Source organism: Ursus arctos, unplaced genomic scaffold (genome assembly GCF_023065955.2).
Source record: "Ursus arctos isolate Adak ecotype North America unplaced genomic scaffold, UrsArc2.0 scaffold_3, whole genome shotgun sequence".
Taxonomy (NCBI): Eukaryota; Metazoa; Chordata; class Mammalia; order Carnivora; family Ursidae; genus Ursus; species Ursus arctos.
Window position 1 is genome coordinate 42,570,125 of NW_026622985.1, and position 15,290 is coordinate 42,585,414.

At 40.2% G+C, this 15,290-nt stretch overlaps 1 protein-coding gene across 1 annotated transcript in view; it reads left to right on the forward strand.

The window, feature by feature from the left end:
* Positions 1–2,601: 2,601 nt before the first annotated feature.
* The window catches only part of SCIN (scinderin), a 75,338-nt gene continuing 62,649 nt past the window's right edge, over positions 2,602–15,290 (forward strand). Inside the window, exons 1-3 of the mRNA XM_026506654.4 lie at positions 2,602–2,902; positions 9,338–9,492; positions 14,605–14,766. Coding sequence (XP_026362439.1) covers positions 2,704–2,902; positions 9,338–9,492; positions 14,605–14,766 — 516 coding nt within the window. The 5' untranslated portion in view covers positions 2,602–2,703. The remainder of the gene's footprint in view (positions 2,903–9,337; positions 9,493–14,604; positions 14,767–15,290) is intronic.

The window sequence follows — 15,290 nt, forward strand, 5'->3', positions numbered from 1 at the left end:
AGGTTTGTTGAGCAGGAAGCTGAAAATTTAAGTCTGGAGGCTGCTTAGCCAGGACAGATCTGGTGTGACAGGAGTTACTTGCCTCAGGCATAAAATTTAAGGGGAATGGAAAAAATGAATCAAGATCAATAATGTTTCAATGTGATACTTGTAAAAACATCAAAATTAATGCAAAAAAAAGGACAACCCAAATATCAACATTTTAAGTAAAGAAAAATCAGTATTTTTCCTTTGTCTTAGTCTCCAATATGGCCTCAGATAGCATTATTAACAATTCTACCTTTATTTGAAAATCTTTGATTTTTATCATGATTTTTGCATCAATTTTGATTTGTTAAAATACTGCCTTAAAAGAGAATTGATCTTGGGGTGCCTGGGTGGCTGTCAGTTAAACATCTGACTGTTGACTTCAGCTTAGGTCATGATTTCAGGGTTGTGATATGCGAGCCCTATGTCAGGCTCCACACTGGGCATGGAGTCTGCTTACGATTCTCTTTCTCCCTCTCCCTCTGCCCTTCCCCCCTTTCTCTTTCTCTCTCTCTCTCAAAAAAAAAAAAAAAAAAAGAGAGAAAATTGATCTTGATTACCAAACTTTTTTGTTGCACCCCTAAATTTTGCATCCCAGGAGGGTGCTTCATTTGTCTTACTCTAGTTTTGGCCTAAGAAAGAGGAAATCCCACTTATCTATACCAAAGTTCTTTTTTATTTCTTCACTAAAAAGAAATTATTTCCTTTTATTTTTTATTTCTTCATTGAAAGGAATTCCTTCACTAACAGGAAGGAAATTATTACTAAAAATGAAACTGATCTTAAGTGATAACTCTGATTTTTAAGTTATCTTGTGTCCAGATCACCAGTTCTCATAATTTTTCACAAGAAGAAGGAAGAGAACAATTTCTCCTTTACAGACAAGGAAACCAAGACATATAACAACTCAGTGACAAAGTTAAAACTAAATTTCTTGGTGTTGCATGGGACATACTAGATCAGAAGCTTCTCTGGGGATAAATAGGAAGAAATAAAAATATGGGGATGCCTGGGTAGCTCAGTCGATTAGGCATCTGCCTTCAGCTAGGGTCAGGATTCCAGGGTCTTGAGATCAAGCCCTGCATCGGGCTCCCTGCTCAGCGGGGATCCTGCTTCTCCCTCTCCCTCTGCCTGCTGCTCTCCCTGCTTGTTCTCTCTCTCTGACAAATAAATAAAATCTTTAAGAAAAGAAATAAAAATATGAAGTATACTTATGTGAGCAAATCTTAGCTACGGAATTGGACTGAAAGAATGAGTTTTGGTAAACAGCGTGTGCTTCTTTTTTTTTTTTTTTAAAGATTTTATTTATTTATTTGACAGAGAGAGAGACAGCCAGCGAGAGAGGGAACACAAGCAGGGGGAGTGGGAAAGGAAGAAGCAGGCTCCCAGTGGAAGAGCCCAACGTGGGGCTCGATCCCAGAACTCCAGGATCACGCCCTGAGCCAAAGGCAGACACTTAACGATTGAGCCACCCAGGCCCCCCACAGAGTGTGCTTCTGAATGAGACAGAGTGGCCTTGAATTCCTCCTCAGCCATTTACAGCTGGGCAACCTTTGACACGTTCCAAAGCCTTACTTAGTTTTCTCTTCTATAAAATTAGCCTCATTATACCTACCTTTTATTGTTTTGGTTAGGAGGGGGGAAAAGAGAATATAGCTAATAATATTTTCCAATCAACATCTCAACCTATAAGCACATGACACAAAATAGGAAAATCCCAGAAATTGTTTTTTTTTAAGGAGGCTATTTTCTAAAAAGAAAATGCACATGCATAAAAATCAGTTTTCTTAATCTTCAGATCCTGAGTGATTTGCTTTTTCAATAACAAAATCCTTTGCCATACTAGCTGTGGTTAAAATAATGCAAAATGAAGAGTAAACTTCCACGTGTATGGTACAGTGCAACAAAAGCAAAAACTGTAGGGTAAACAATAAGAAATCTGTCCCTTGAAGCCAGGTACCAGGCAACTCAGAAGGCAAACTGCGCATAATACCACAGACATAAACAACACAGCCTGAGAACACCCCAGGAGGAGGGCTATTTTTTTCAGTAACTTTCCTGGCCAAAGGAAGCAGGTGGCAAAAACACAGCTCCTGAACCCCAGGGGATAGGACCATCAGCCTTCCAGGTTTTCATCCTTTCCAAGGAACCTGACATTTTCGTTTTTCACAGCATTTTCAAATTGGAAAGATCAAGACAGAAATTTCGGCTATCAGGAATGGAGAGACTGGCCAGTGAAATGAAGGAGTTGGTGATGAAGATGACTGTTACCCGGACAGCCTTTTTTTTTTTTTTTTTTTTTAAAGAAGGATGCGCCCACCAGTTTAAATTGTTCATCTCCTCCACGTGTTACCAGAAAGAAACGTCCTTCCCTCAGACTAGGCGGCATTTTCAGGAATTTCTGTAAATGCCCTCCGGATCTCAGAAACACAAAGAGGGAAAAGGAACACGTCCTGCTAACTCGGCGTAGGGCGTCGGAGTTTGGTACTAGCCGCAGCCGTGAGCGCCTGGGGCTCGGGCACTTAGCCCCTCCCGCTTCCGAGCCCCGCCTCCACGCGGGGCGAGTCCTATAAAGTCCCGGCGAACAGGGTGTCGCTCCTGCCGGTCTCGGCTTAGTTCGACTTCAAGACCGACTTGATCCCGCGCCCCTTTCCCGGAGCAGTGCCCGTCGGAGCCATGTCCCAGGGGCTGTACCACGAGGAGTTCGCCCGAGCGGGCAAGCAGGCGGGGCTGCAGGTCTGGCGGGTCGAGAAGCTCGAGCTCGTGCCGGTGCCCGAGAGCGCCTACGGCGACTTCTACGTCGGGGATGCCTACCTGGTGCTGCACACGACCAAGGCGAGCCGGGGCTTCACCTACCGCCTGCACTTCTGGCTGGGTAAGGGGCTGCCGGCAGCGGGACCCCGACGCACCCAGGTCGGGGAGGGCCGAGGCCGCGGGAGGCTGAGACTTGCAGGGTGGAGATGGGGGTGGGGTGGGGTGGGGGGAGAGGGCAACCGCAAACGGGAAGGGCCTGGAGACCCGTCGCTCCTGTCGCGTCCGCTCCGGGCGGCCCCCTTGGAGCTGGCCTCCTTCTCCACACCAGAGTCCGCTCTTGCGAACGCGGCTGCAAACGCCGGGCACGGAGACGTCGGGAAGCGTCTTAGCGCACCGGTTTGCCCTCTGTCAGGCGGGTCTCCCGGGCTTGGAGGCAGGTTCCTCTAGCTTCTCGCCCTTGCACCTCCCAGTTTGGAAACCCCGCTCCAGCCCAGGGCCGCTGCTTAGCGCACCCTGGCTCTGGCCAAGTCCCGCTCACCTTCCGACAAGTTCAGTCCTGGCTTCCCTGTCAGGGACGAGATGAAGTCAAACAAGTTTGTAGGCATCCGCCGCAGCTGGCGAGAAGTAACGCCCCCACAACCACCTCCGCCGCCCTTTTCTCTAGTTAATTTATTTTTATTTTCTGCCCTTGAGCCCCAGCTTATATTTCTCCACACGTTTCGGTAATGAGTGCTCTGGGTGACTTTAAATCAGAATCCACTTGCTCCGCCCTGCTCGGCTAACAGAAATTCCTGCTGATCAGGATGTGGGCGACCCTGGATGGAAAAGAGAAAAAAGTACAGATATTGTCAATATAAATAAATAGCTTTATATGGCATATGTATTATTTAAATGAGTTGCCTTATTATAATAGGTATTTTTATTATTATTTATCCATTTGAACAAGGACACAGTGTGAAACCAAACAGCTTCTTCAGTAGTAGTAATTATTTTGGGCTGCACTCGCGCCAGGTCGTCAGAATACTGGGCCTTGTGTGTTCTACTTTTTCCACCTTCTACTTTTACTCGTAAACATCCTGAATGTCCAACCTCTCCCTGTAAGATCCTGTGCCAGTGGGCACACCCCGTCTGACAACGTGCCGATTATCTGAGACTTATGGCCTTCTTTTACAACTAGCTTGCTTCCTCTGGACTTCTGTTTCTTTATTTTTAGCTTTATTCCTGAGCCTGTGGGGAGACCACACAAAACCACATACACATATATGCATTTTGAAGCCCTTGAAAAGCCATCGTTTTTATTTCTAACATTTGAAGATTTTAAGAAATAAAATGGCAGAAAACATTAGGAAGTGATGTTCTCAACGTAGTGCACACCTGAAACAGACACTCCAAGTGAGAAATACAAAGAGGGAAAAGGATTGTTTTTATTATAGCATTTGATATTAAAATTTTGTGCTTGCTTGACAAAGCTGAAGCTGAGTTCCAAACACATTTTGATTTCCCAAGATAGTGTCACTATTCCTTGTGATAAATAGACAGTGATCTATTTATATTTTATATGAGAAATCACTGAAACCTTAATATAAAACCATGTTCATGAATGAATGATGCCAGATAGAATAGTAATGTCCTCATCTTGGTCTTTCTATTCAGAACTTGGATCTAGAATGAATAAGTGTCTGAAATGCCACATTTGTAATTTTGGTGAATTAAGATGTGAAGGGCTTTCATATTTTGCTGTAGACAGCAGTTAAGCTTGTCTTTTCAGAAGACGGCAAGAGGCTTTGAGCACAGTTTGTGGGGGTTTTTTTCTTTTTCTTTTTTTGTTTTTGTTTTTTTTGGGGGGAAGGTGGGGGTGGTTATTCTCTGGGTTCTTTCTTATCCAAAGAAGCTTGCTCATTAAACAAATTGTTTTTTAGGTTTACAGATTCACATTAACTCAATTATTCATTTAGTGCTCACCAATTTCGAAAACTGTAATAGAAAACGCTTTGGACAAAAACACTTCATGATTGTAAAGATCTACTAAAACTGAAGTTAATAGTGTGTTAATTAATGAGATAATTCATTCAATAATTATTCAACGTGCCCAGCATTGTGTAAGGCATTTCTGCATGTGAATAATTTATGAAACTTCTCTGAAAGTTTATAATCTCAGATACAATAAGACAAAAAGTGATATAACACAGGTAGAACAGCTAAAAGCTGTGAGAGAGGCAGTGTCTATAGTTATGGGGAAGCAGGGACGGAGAGACACCTTGACAGAAAAAAGGAAAATGAGGGTGATTGGCAGGGGTCTTGTCCTAGAGACAATCATGGGGAACATGGAAAAGTTTAGAGTAAAATGGTCCACTGGGCCTGTAGATGGAATTGTTCAGCCCCTCTTCCTACTTCAGTTCCCTGAAGCAAGCTGGATTTCATCCAAAAACTTCTACCCTAAGACCTAAATTTGGATGAATTCATGAGAATTCATCAGAGAGACAGATTGAGAAAAAGTTCCAAGAGGGAAAGCTGGAAGTTCAGGGGGAAAGGAAGTTTAACTAAAGGAAATCAGTCGGAAGGAAGATGAAGGGGAGTGAAGTTAGACTCAGATTGGGATGGGAAGGTACACATGATGAAAATCAAAGAACAGGCCACGTAAGAGGAAGAAAGGGAAGCAAGAAGCAGCAGGACATAAAATAGAAGATGAGAGGGAGAGTCATCTTTCCTGCTCTCTGAGGCTTTCCATGATACCCTCACATATTTCAGATTATTTCCTTTTATTATTTTTTCTTTTATTTTCCTTACAAAGTAAGAATTTGTTGCAGATAAGTTAAAAGTTGTTCCACGGGTCCTTCCGTAGAAAGTATTTCAGCTTTGTAGCTAGCAGTTTAAATGGATCCACCTTCTGCTTCTCTTTACTTAGAGCGTCATGTCTGTAAGCACAGCTGGATGATAAAGCTAGTCAGTCCCATCCTGGACCTATGTCACAAAATCCCACCCTCCTCGCTTCTCTTTTCCAGTTTCAATGTATTTGAGAGCAGTAAACATTGGTGATATATCTAGTCTGTGCTAGGCTCTATGCAAGGCAATGGGAATCCAAAGAAATGGATTACAATATACAGTGTACAATTCAAGGAACTTATAATATACAAGGGCGGTGAGGACGCTGAGAAACTGGATTTTTATATATTGCTTAAGAGGGGAATATAAAATGGTCCAACCATTATGAAGAAGAGTTTGACAGTTTCTTACGAAACTAAACTTGCAATTACCGTATGACCCAGTAATTGCATTTATGGGTATTTAGTCCAGAGAAATGAAAATTTATAATCACGTAAAAACCTACACATGAATGTCCATAGCAGCTTTATTTGAATAGACAAAAACTTGAATCAGCCCAGATATCCTTCCACCATGACTGATTAATCAAATTTTGGCATATCTATAACAGAGAATATTACTCAGCAATAAAAAAGAACAAACTATTGATACATACAACTCAGACGAATCCCCGGTAAATTATTCTGAGTGGAAAAAAGAATGCCAAAAGGCTCCTTACTGTATGATTCCATTTATAGAAAAGTTGAGATTTGTTGTTATCAGAGGTTAGGGATGGGGTAGGGAGGGGGTAATGCAGGTGGGAGATAGGGTTAGTTATACAAGGGCAACATAAGGGATTTTTTGATGCTGTAACTATACAGTATCTTGACTGGGATGATGAATACATGAATTTACAGGTGATGTAGAGAACTAAACACACATAGATGAGTACAAGTAAAATTGGGGAAATATGAGAAAGATAAGTGGATTGTATCAGTCTCAGTATCCTGGCTTTTGCATTCTGTGCATACTGTGCTTACATGGTTGTGCTTTAGTATACTGTGGCATACCAGACTATACTCTAGTTTGAAAACTGTTACCATTGGGGGAAATTTGGTCCGTTGATCTATGTGTCTCCTCCTCCCAATACCATACTCTCTTAATTACTGTACCTGTATAGTAAACTTTAATATCAGATAGCATTATTCCTCCGATCTTATTTTTCTTCGTCAAGGTGTTTTAACTCTTTCAGGACCTGTGCCTTTTCCTATAAGTTTTACAATAAACTTATGTAGTCCATAATAAACCTTCCTATGATTTTTATAGGAATAACGTTAAGCTTGTAGATCATCTTGGGGAAAATTAACATCTTTATTGTATTGGGTCTTACGGTTCATAAACAGTATATATTTATTAAGGTCTTTGATTTTTTCCATTAACATTGTGTAATTTTTAGCATAGAGATCATGTACCTGTCATCATATCCCCAAAACAATTTTAGGAACTTTGCTGCAAATGGACAAATATAATGTAAGGCCATAAAATATAAAAGGACATAACACAAAAGAACATATCATAACTTGAAAGACTTTGGTAAAAGCATCAGAAAAGGGAAAATGAATGAGGTCATAAGCAAAATTCATGGAGTAAGTTCCTATGTTCCTGAACATTGCTAAAATTGCATCATGATATCACTGAATTGGATTCTAGTTTTCACATTCAAAGGCTGGTATTGGCTTCTTTAGAATCTTTCAACTTCTTTAGAGCAAGGATTCTAGTTTATTCATACTGATACTCCTTGGCCCAGCACAGTACACAAAGATCAACAAATGATAGCATAATTTAATTAACTTACTTCCAGTTCATTCATTAATTGCATGCCTGTCCATTTACATCTTAAGAAATTTGTGTTTCAACTTGTGCTTAAGTAAGGATGTTTATGTCAAACACATTATCTGTAACACTTTTGATATTAACCTTGATTTAAACTTCTCTCTTAAAACATCTCTGTGCAAATCTACATCTGTGTCTTTATTAGTATTCTCGTTTATGGATGGGAAAGTGGGCAGTGTTCTTTCGGACTGCAAAATTGCATATTTTTTTTTCCTTTGACACGACAAATTTACAAAATGGATACCACGTCAATACTCTTACAGCTAGTGGATTTTTTTCCTGAGAAGATAAGTTGCTTTGCAGGTTCCCTTTCAGAGTAAGGGAGGAATGTAAAAAAATACAATTCTTTCATTAATATGACTGTTTCCCTTTCTCCAGCTTTGGTGAATACTCTCAATTGGGGTTTCCTGTGAACTGTAGTATTGTTACGGCTTCTAAATATTCTACATCAGTTACCTGTGGAGGAAAATAACCTAACCCAATCACCACAAAATGTGACTGCTAATGAAAGTCTGAGTATAAAAAACTATCGATTGGTATTGTAGTTTCTCAGAGCCTGTGCTCAGAGCTACAGAAACCTGCCTCTGTGTCGTGTTCTACCAAAGGTCAACTTTATGACCTCAGGGAAGTTACATGGACTCTCGAAGCCTTTACTGCTTCTGTTGTAACTTGGTAGAAAATATTTTTGCTCCATACAGTGTCTTGAAGATTAAATGAGATCGTCCATGTAAAACACTAGCACAGTATCTGGCCCATATCAGGGGTATTATAAATGTATAAATGTTCGCTGTTATTATTTCTAGAATCACTTATGATTTTTACACAGCTCAGATGTAATAAGGGTTTTGAAGTGTGTTTTCTAAAATTTGAGTTTCCCTCAGGACTGGCTCTGATCCTTGTGCACACGGAAGACAATGGTGCTGAAGAATTGGTGTTTTGACCTCAGCGATGTTGCCCAGATGGGATTTATACTAGAATTAGTGAAAAGTAAATGTGTGTTGTGTGTTAAATTCATGGGTTGATAATGCCTACATTCACATTCAATAGATGTTGGCATCTCTTTCTTTTACTCTCCCTTTCCACTTAGAGAATATGATCTTAACACCAGTAAGATAATGAAGTGGGGGCACTAGGACTTAAAAATAGGGATAAGGTCAAGTGATACTCATTTTCCCATTCTAAAAACCACTTTCTTTTCTAAAGCTATTTATCTATGGCCTATGATGTTCATATTCCTTACAAATATTAACATATTGGCATGTTGGAAGCCTTAAGATTGATGCTAATAAAGGCTAAAAACAATTGGAAAATGTTCTCATAGTCTGATCTGATTAGCAAATGAATCTGAATCCTACTAGAATATAGTGCTGTATCTTCTTGAGCATATACAGACAGCAGTATTGTGGGGTTTTTTTAAAGATGTATTTATTTATTTTAGAGAGAGGGGGAGGGAGAGAGAGCATGAACGGGAAGGGCAGAGGCAGAAGGGGAGAGAGGGTCCCAAGCAGACCCTGCACAGTGCATGGACCCCAACATGGGGCTCCATCCCACCACCCCGAGATCAGGACCTGAGCCGAAACCAAGAGTTGGGACACTTAACCGACTGTGCCACCCAGGGGCCCCCAGCAGTGCTTCTTTTAAACAGTTTTTAAAAAGAAGCAAGAACAAAACAATTGTAACTATTAACAAAATAGTATTTTTATATTACACCATTTCTGTCAAAAGATTGTTCTGCTGAAGACTATTTGTTGTATTGATGTATGTATAATTGAAAGAAAATTTCTGAGCTTTTCTTATCAAAAATTCTGCCTTAGTCATTTTCCTGGCTTGATCAATGAAGTGCCGTCCTTCGCTGTTTCAGGAAAGGAGTGTACTCAGGATGAAAGCACGGCAGCTGCCATCTTTACTGTTCAGATGGATGACTATTTGGGTGGCAAGCCAGTGCAGAGTAGAGAGCTTCAAGGCTACGAGTCTACTGATTTTGTTGGCTATTTCAAAGGAGGCCTGAAATACAAGGTAAGCCTCTCTCTGAACTCTTTCCATTGTGACCCCCTTTCTCTTCCTATCCATCCACACATCATCTCTTCAGAGAATGAAAGTTCATCGAGGGCAGTGTTTTTTGTTTTGTTTTTGTTTCAATCTGTCTTGCTTACTGATATATACCAGTACCTGCTGGATACATAGTAGGTGCTCAATAAATGTTTGTGGACCATGGCTGTAATATGTGAAATATTCTGGATTGACTTCATTTAATAGGTTCATTTTTAATAAAGTTAAGAGCTTTTAGTAATGTTGTCACAAGAAAGCTCTTTAAAGTTTTGTGGAGTTACTTCAGTAATTAAAAATTGGCAACTTGGGTATTCGCAGTTTTTGTTTATGCTCTTTTAGAGAGCCTTTGAATTTGCCGCAAATAACCCAAGACTCGGGAATCTCAATTGTTCTGGAATGTCATAATGCAATATTTGTAACAATTATAATTCCAGTTACTAGAAAGAACTATACACACATTTCCCAACTAGTGTGGTTTGATCTTGGAGATGATACAAATGAAACAAACCATTGAGTTGACTGTCTGTGTGGTTCAGCCTCACGCACACATGAATGTATTTATGTGTTTTGGCCTGAAACACTGATCATCAACTGGCTTTTCTTTTGGGGGAAAAAGAAACAAAAACAAGTTAAGTAGTTCTCTTCTTTTAAGGCAACCTTCAGTGAAAGACAGGCTTTTTTTTTTTTTTTTTTTTTTAGAATTCCCTCCATGACCCCTGTGGACTGGGCACCCCTCACAATCTCCCCTGCCCTCAGGAGTGTTCAGTTACAGTGTGACAAATACCTCCCTAGACCCACATATCAGAATCAGACACGCTCCGACGGGGCTTCTGCAGACCCACACTGCACCCTTTGAGCCTGTTAGCTTACTAAAAACGTAAAGCCTCGGCACTAAACTAGAATTCTGAATATATATTAAATTTATCTACAATGCCAGGGTTTATTTCTACTTTTACCTGATCAGAGCCTTAGTGAATATGTTGTGATGCCATTGAGATGAGGGTAAACACTTGCAAATTCTCTTCTTTCTTGAAACCATTTCTTCACTCTAGGTTATGAACAACCCTAAATATGAAACAATGTATGATTTCTCATTTTATTTAATTCACATGAGTTCCTACAGTTTATGTCAAATGATCCTGGAAGTTTCTTTAAGTCAGTGAAACCCACATTTTGAATAAGCTGGGTCTTGTAGTTATTAAAAGCGTGTGATATGACATCATCCTGGTTATGAACCCATTTCTGCTACATATGACTTGTTTACCTCAGGGCAAGTATGTAAGCTTTCTGTGCTCAGTTTCCTCAAACATAGAATGGGTATAACAACAGCTTCCTCATATAGGTGTTGTAAGGATTAAGGATCAAATTAAATAATAAAATATGTATATAGTGCATATACAGTCAGCGGGAACTTGTTATTAATCCTTCTGGCTATTAGCAGGACCTCTGAAATCAAACTTCTGGATATATATTTAAAAGGGGACATGAAAAAGCAATTTTACAGTTTAGAAAGAGGATATTTGCAAATGGAGGTCAAATTTATCAGCAAAAAAATCTGTTCACTGTCGTTCAAGGTCTTATCATTAGTGACATTGAGCAGATGACAATGTGTGCAGTTGCAAGATACTTGATAAGAAATGTGGAAGCAAAGATAATTTGCCACCCAGAATAGCAAAGACTGTTTTTTAAAAAAGATTTTATTTATTTATTTTGAGAGAGAAGGAGAGAGAGAAAGTACACGGCAGGGGGGAGGCAGAGGCACAGGGAGAGAGAATCTCAACCAAACTCCATGCTGAGCTCAGAGCTTAACATGGGGCTCAATCTCACGACCCCATAATCATGACCTCAGCTGAAATCAAGTGTCAGATGCTTAACCAACTAAGCGACCCAGGTGCCCTGGAATAGCAAAGACTATTATGTTGTACTTCATTTCATACTAAGTGCTAAGTACTTCCTGTATATTATCTCATTTCATCCAAATAGCACCCCCATGGTGCAGTTTCTGTCATTGTCACCCTATTAAGTAAACAAAAGCTTTGAGAAACTATGGAACTTAACAAGGTGTAACAGTGGATATGTGACTGGGTGACCATCTGACTTCAGTACCTAAGCTGGTAATCATTATACTATGATGCTCTCAATATAAATAAATGGTCCAAATATCAAGATGAATTTTTTATTTAAGATTACTCTATGAAACAGTGTTTCGTGTCTGTTTGGAATGGACACAGTTTGGCAAAGCCTACCATTACCAAACCAGCAACAGCCATATTTCGTTGCCATGTGTAAGGTAAAGATTCAGCAAGGCAACGTTAAGACCATCTTCTCATGTCATATAGTTGACCTGAGATTTCTTTTTTATGAGCCTTTTTAGGCTGGGGGAGTTCATCCTTTTGTTTTTTTCTTTTTAAAGATCTTATTTATTTACTTGCCAGAGAGAGAGAGCGAGAGAGAGAGTGCGCGCAGGAGCAGGGGGAGCTGCAGGTGGAGGAAGCAGGCTCCTCGCTGTGCAGGGAGCCTGATGCGGTCATGTGGGCGCATGACCCGAGCGGGAGGCAGAGCCGGAGGCAGACGTGTAACTGAGCCGCGCGGGCGTCCCTCACCACTACTTCCTTATATTAAATCTCTTTCCCAAACTCAACAAGACGCGGCTCTGAGCCATGACTGTAAATAGCGGCCGTCAAACATCCATCAGCCAGCAAAACCGTGTTTGTAGTGCCACTGACTTAGAGGGTCGTTCACCTTGCTCTCCTGCTTTGTGAAGGTAGAAAGAGACTGGGAGTTTCTAGGGTTAATTCAAACACTAGTCCAGAAATACTATCAGACACCATCATATATGAAAATGATAGTTTTTCTTTTGTACCTTTTTCACATCAAATATTAAGACAAAATTAGTTTTTAAAATACTATTAAATGTGCACAGACTCTTTATCACTCTGATGGTTCGTTATATGACAGTAGCTTAAATGTTATGTAAATATCCTCGGTCGGTTTTATATTTTATAACTTTCTTTCAGATCACAGCATTCCTACACTGCTTATCAGATCACAGTGTACTTATTTTTTTTAAAAGTGAAATGGCCAAGAACAATAATATATAGATGGAAACTTGTGTTTATTTTTATTGTATAATACTTAGTTTGTTCATTTATGGCAAACTTGATAAAAATTATGGACTGAGAAATTATTATGTATTTCATAAAATTTGTGGTTACAATTGTCCTGAAGTCAACTTTTAGCCTATAGTAATAAAACCTTTGGATTCATGAGGGTCTTTTCCTGGAGAATGGTGGAAATTTAAAGTCAGTGGAAATTTTGGGGCACCTGGGTGGCTCAGTTCATTAAGTTTCTGCCTTCAGCTTGGGTCATGATTCCAGAGTCCTGCGATTGAGTGCCGCATCAGGCTCCTTGACATGGCGGCGGCGGGGGGGGGGGGGGGGGGGGGGGAGGGCAGGGGGGGCGCTTCTCCTTCTGCCTGCTGCTTGCCCTGCCTGCTGCTCCCCCTGCTTGTGTGCTTTCTCTCTCTGACAAATAAATAAATAAAAAAGTTAAAAAAAAAAAATCAGTGGAAATTTCAAGAATGTGCTAATGATTACATAGGCAGCTTAACTTCTTTCTTTGGATTTACTGTACATGTTTATGAATAAACTTTTAAAAATTATTTTATTTATTGAGAGAGAAAGAGAGCATGCACAGGAAAGGAGCAGAGGGAGAGGGAAAAGCAGACCCCGCACTGAGCATGGAGTCCGATGTGAGGCTCGATCTCGTGACCCTGAGACCATGACCTGAGCTGAAATTAAGAGTCAGATGCTTGGGGCGCCTGGGTGGCACAGCGGTTAAGCGTCTGCCTTCGGCTCAGGGCGTGATCCCAGCATTCTGGGATCAAGCCCCACATCAGGCTCTTCCGCTATGAGCCTGCTTCTTCCTCTCCCACTCCCCCTGTTTGTGTTCCCTCTCTCGCTGGCTGTCTCTATCTCTGTCGAATAAATAAATAAAATCTTTAAAAAAAAAAAAGAGTCAGATGCTTAAGCAACTGAGCCACCCAGGTGCCCCTATGAATAAATTTGAAAATTGGATCATTTTATAGGTTTCCTATACTGCTAATTTTCTTACCATATTATTTTAGGAGGCCTTTGAGCAATAAAAGTGATTTGCTTACACTGCATCTTTATTATGCACATTGCCTCATAATTAATTATGGAAATAAATAAAGATGATCATTTCTAGCACTTAATTAAAGGAAAAAGTGAAAAGGTAAAAGCCAATTTCAAAAAAGACAAGAAGATGTACTTGATATGGTTCATTATTTTGCTTAGCATTTTAAAATTGAATATAGTTTTGTTTTGTTTTGGGATGTGCAACCAAATTTAGGATATAAATACTCAGAACTGGCATAGAAAGGAAAAAAAGAGAGAGAGAAAGAGAGAGACAGAAGGAAGGAAAGAAAGAAAGAAAGAAAGAAAGAAAGAAAGGGAAAGAAAGGGAGAGAAAGAAAGAAAAAGAGAAAGGAAAGAAGGAAGGAAGGAAGAAAGAAAAAAAAAATTCTTTATAATGTTAAAACAATCATAAATGGGATCCACCCATACCTGACCAGGACTCAACTCCCCTTCCCTGTCCTAACACTGTGTGGGGCATGGGCATTTTTGGGTGTCTATTTCTCTCCTCACTTGCTCTTGTTACCTCTGACTCTCCTCTATCCTCCTGTCTTCTTCTTCCCTGAAATCTTGTCTGCCTCTCACTTGATGGTTTTAGAATCATTCATTCCCGAAGGACATCAGCTACTGCTTCTTTTCATTTATGTCACAGGTTTTATCCACGGAACGTTCTTAGTAAATACTTGCAATGTTAAATTGAATGATTAAAACAGGATGGGCAAAAGGCCTTAAAAGAAAAAAAAGTGTTGATTTGCCAAGGCATTCTCTTCTGCATACTTAATGTTTCACATGCTCTTAGGTGGCTATTTTGTCTTGGGGTGACAGGCACTTTTGGCACGTACACCTGTGGTTTTATATGTTTTTGTATCTAGTTAGAAGCCTCATCTGGTTTTGTTTTGTTTTCTGTCTTCCTCCCACTGATCAGGCTGGAGGTGTGGCATCTGGACTAAATCATGTTCTCACAAATGACTTGACCGCTAAGAGGCTCCTGCATGTGAAGGGTCGGAGAGTGGTCAGGGCCACGGAAGTTCCCCTTAGCTGGGACAGTTTCAACAAGGGCGACTGCTTCATCATTGACCTGGGCACTGTAAGTGTTACATATACGTGCAGACGTCTAAAGGAAAGTGAATTGTCGTCAGATCAAATCAGATGCACGTGCTGTGGAAGATAATCATGTTTTCTGCACATGGGGAAGAGGTCATGGTTATGTGAGAGGCAATCATATCATATGACGAATTGGCAAGTATTTAAATCGCACAAAGTGAGACTTCAAAGTTTTTATTTTCTTTGATAGGTTTAGAATGGAGTAGTGATTTAGTTCTTCCTACCATAGAACACACATTGAATAATTTTTAATATATTTACCCTTCTGTCTGAACAGAGCTTCCGTTAATTATTTTTGTCCTTAATTGGGTGTGGGAAAACATTATTTGAGGGGCAGATTGATTCCCCCTGAAAGCAAAGTTTCTAGGATTTCAAATGGACATGAGTCTAAACAGCCGGCCCGAAGAGTTTTTTGGGGTTATTTTGGTATGTATATCACACATATACTACACCGTACCATTTCAGACTTTTTAATTATTTTTGGGTATTAAAAGAAAAGGCACAAGT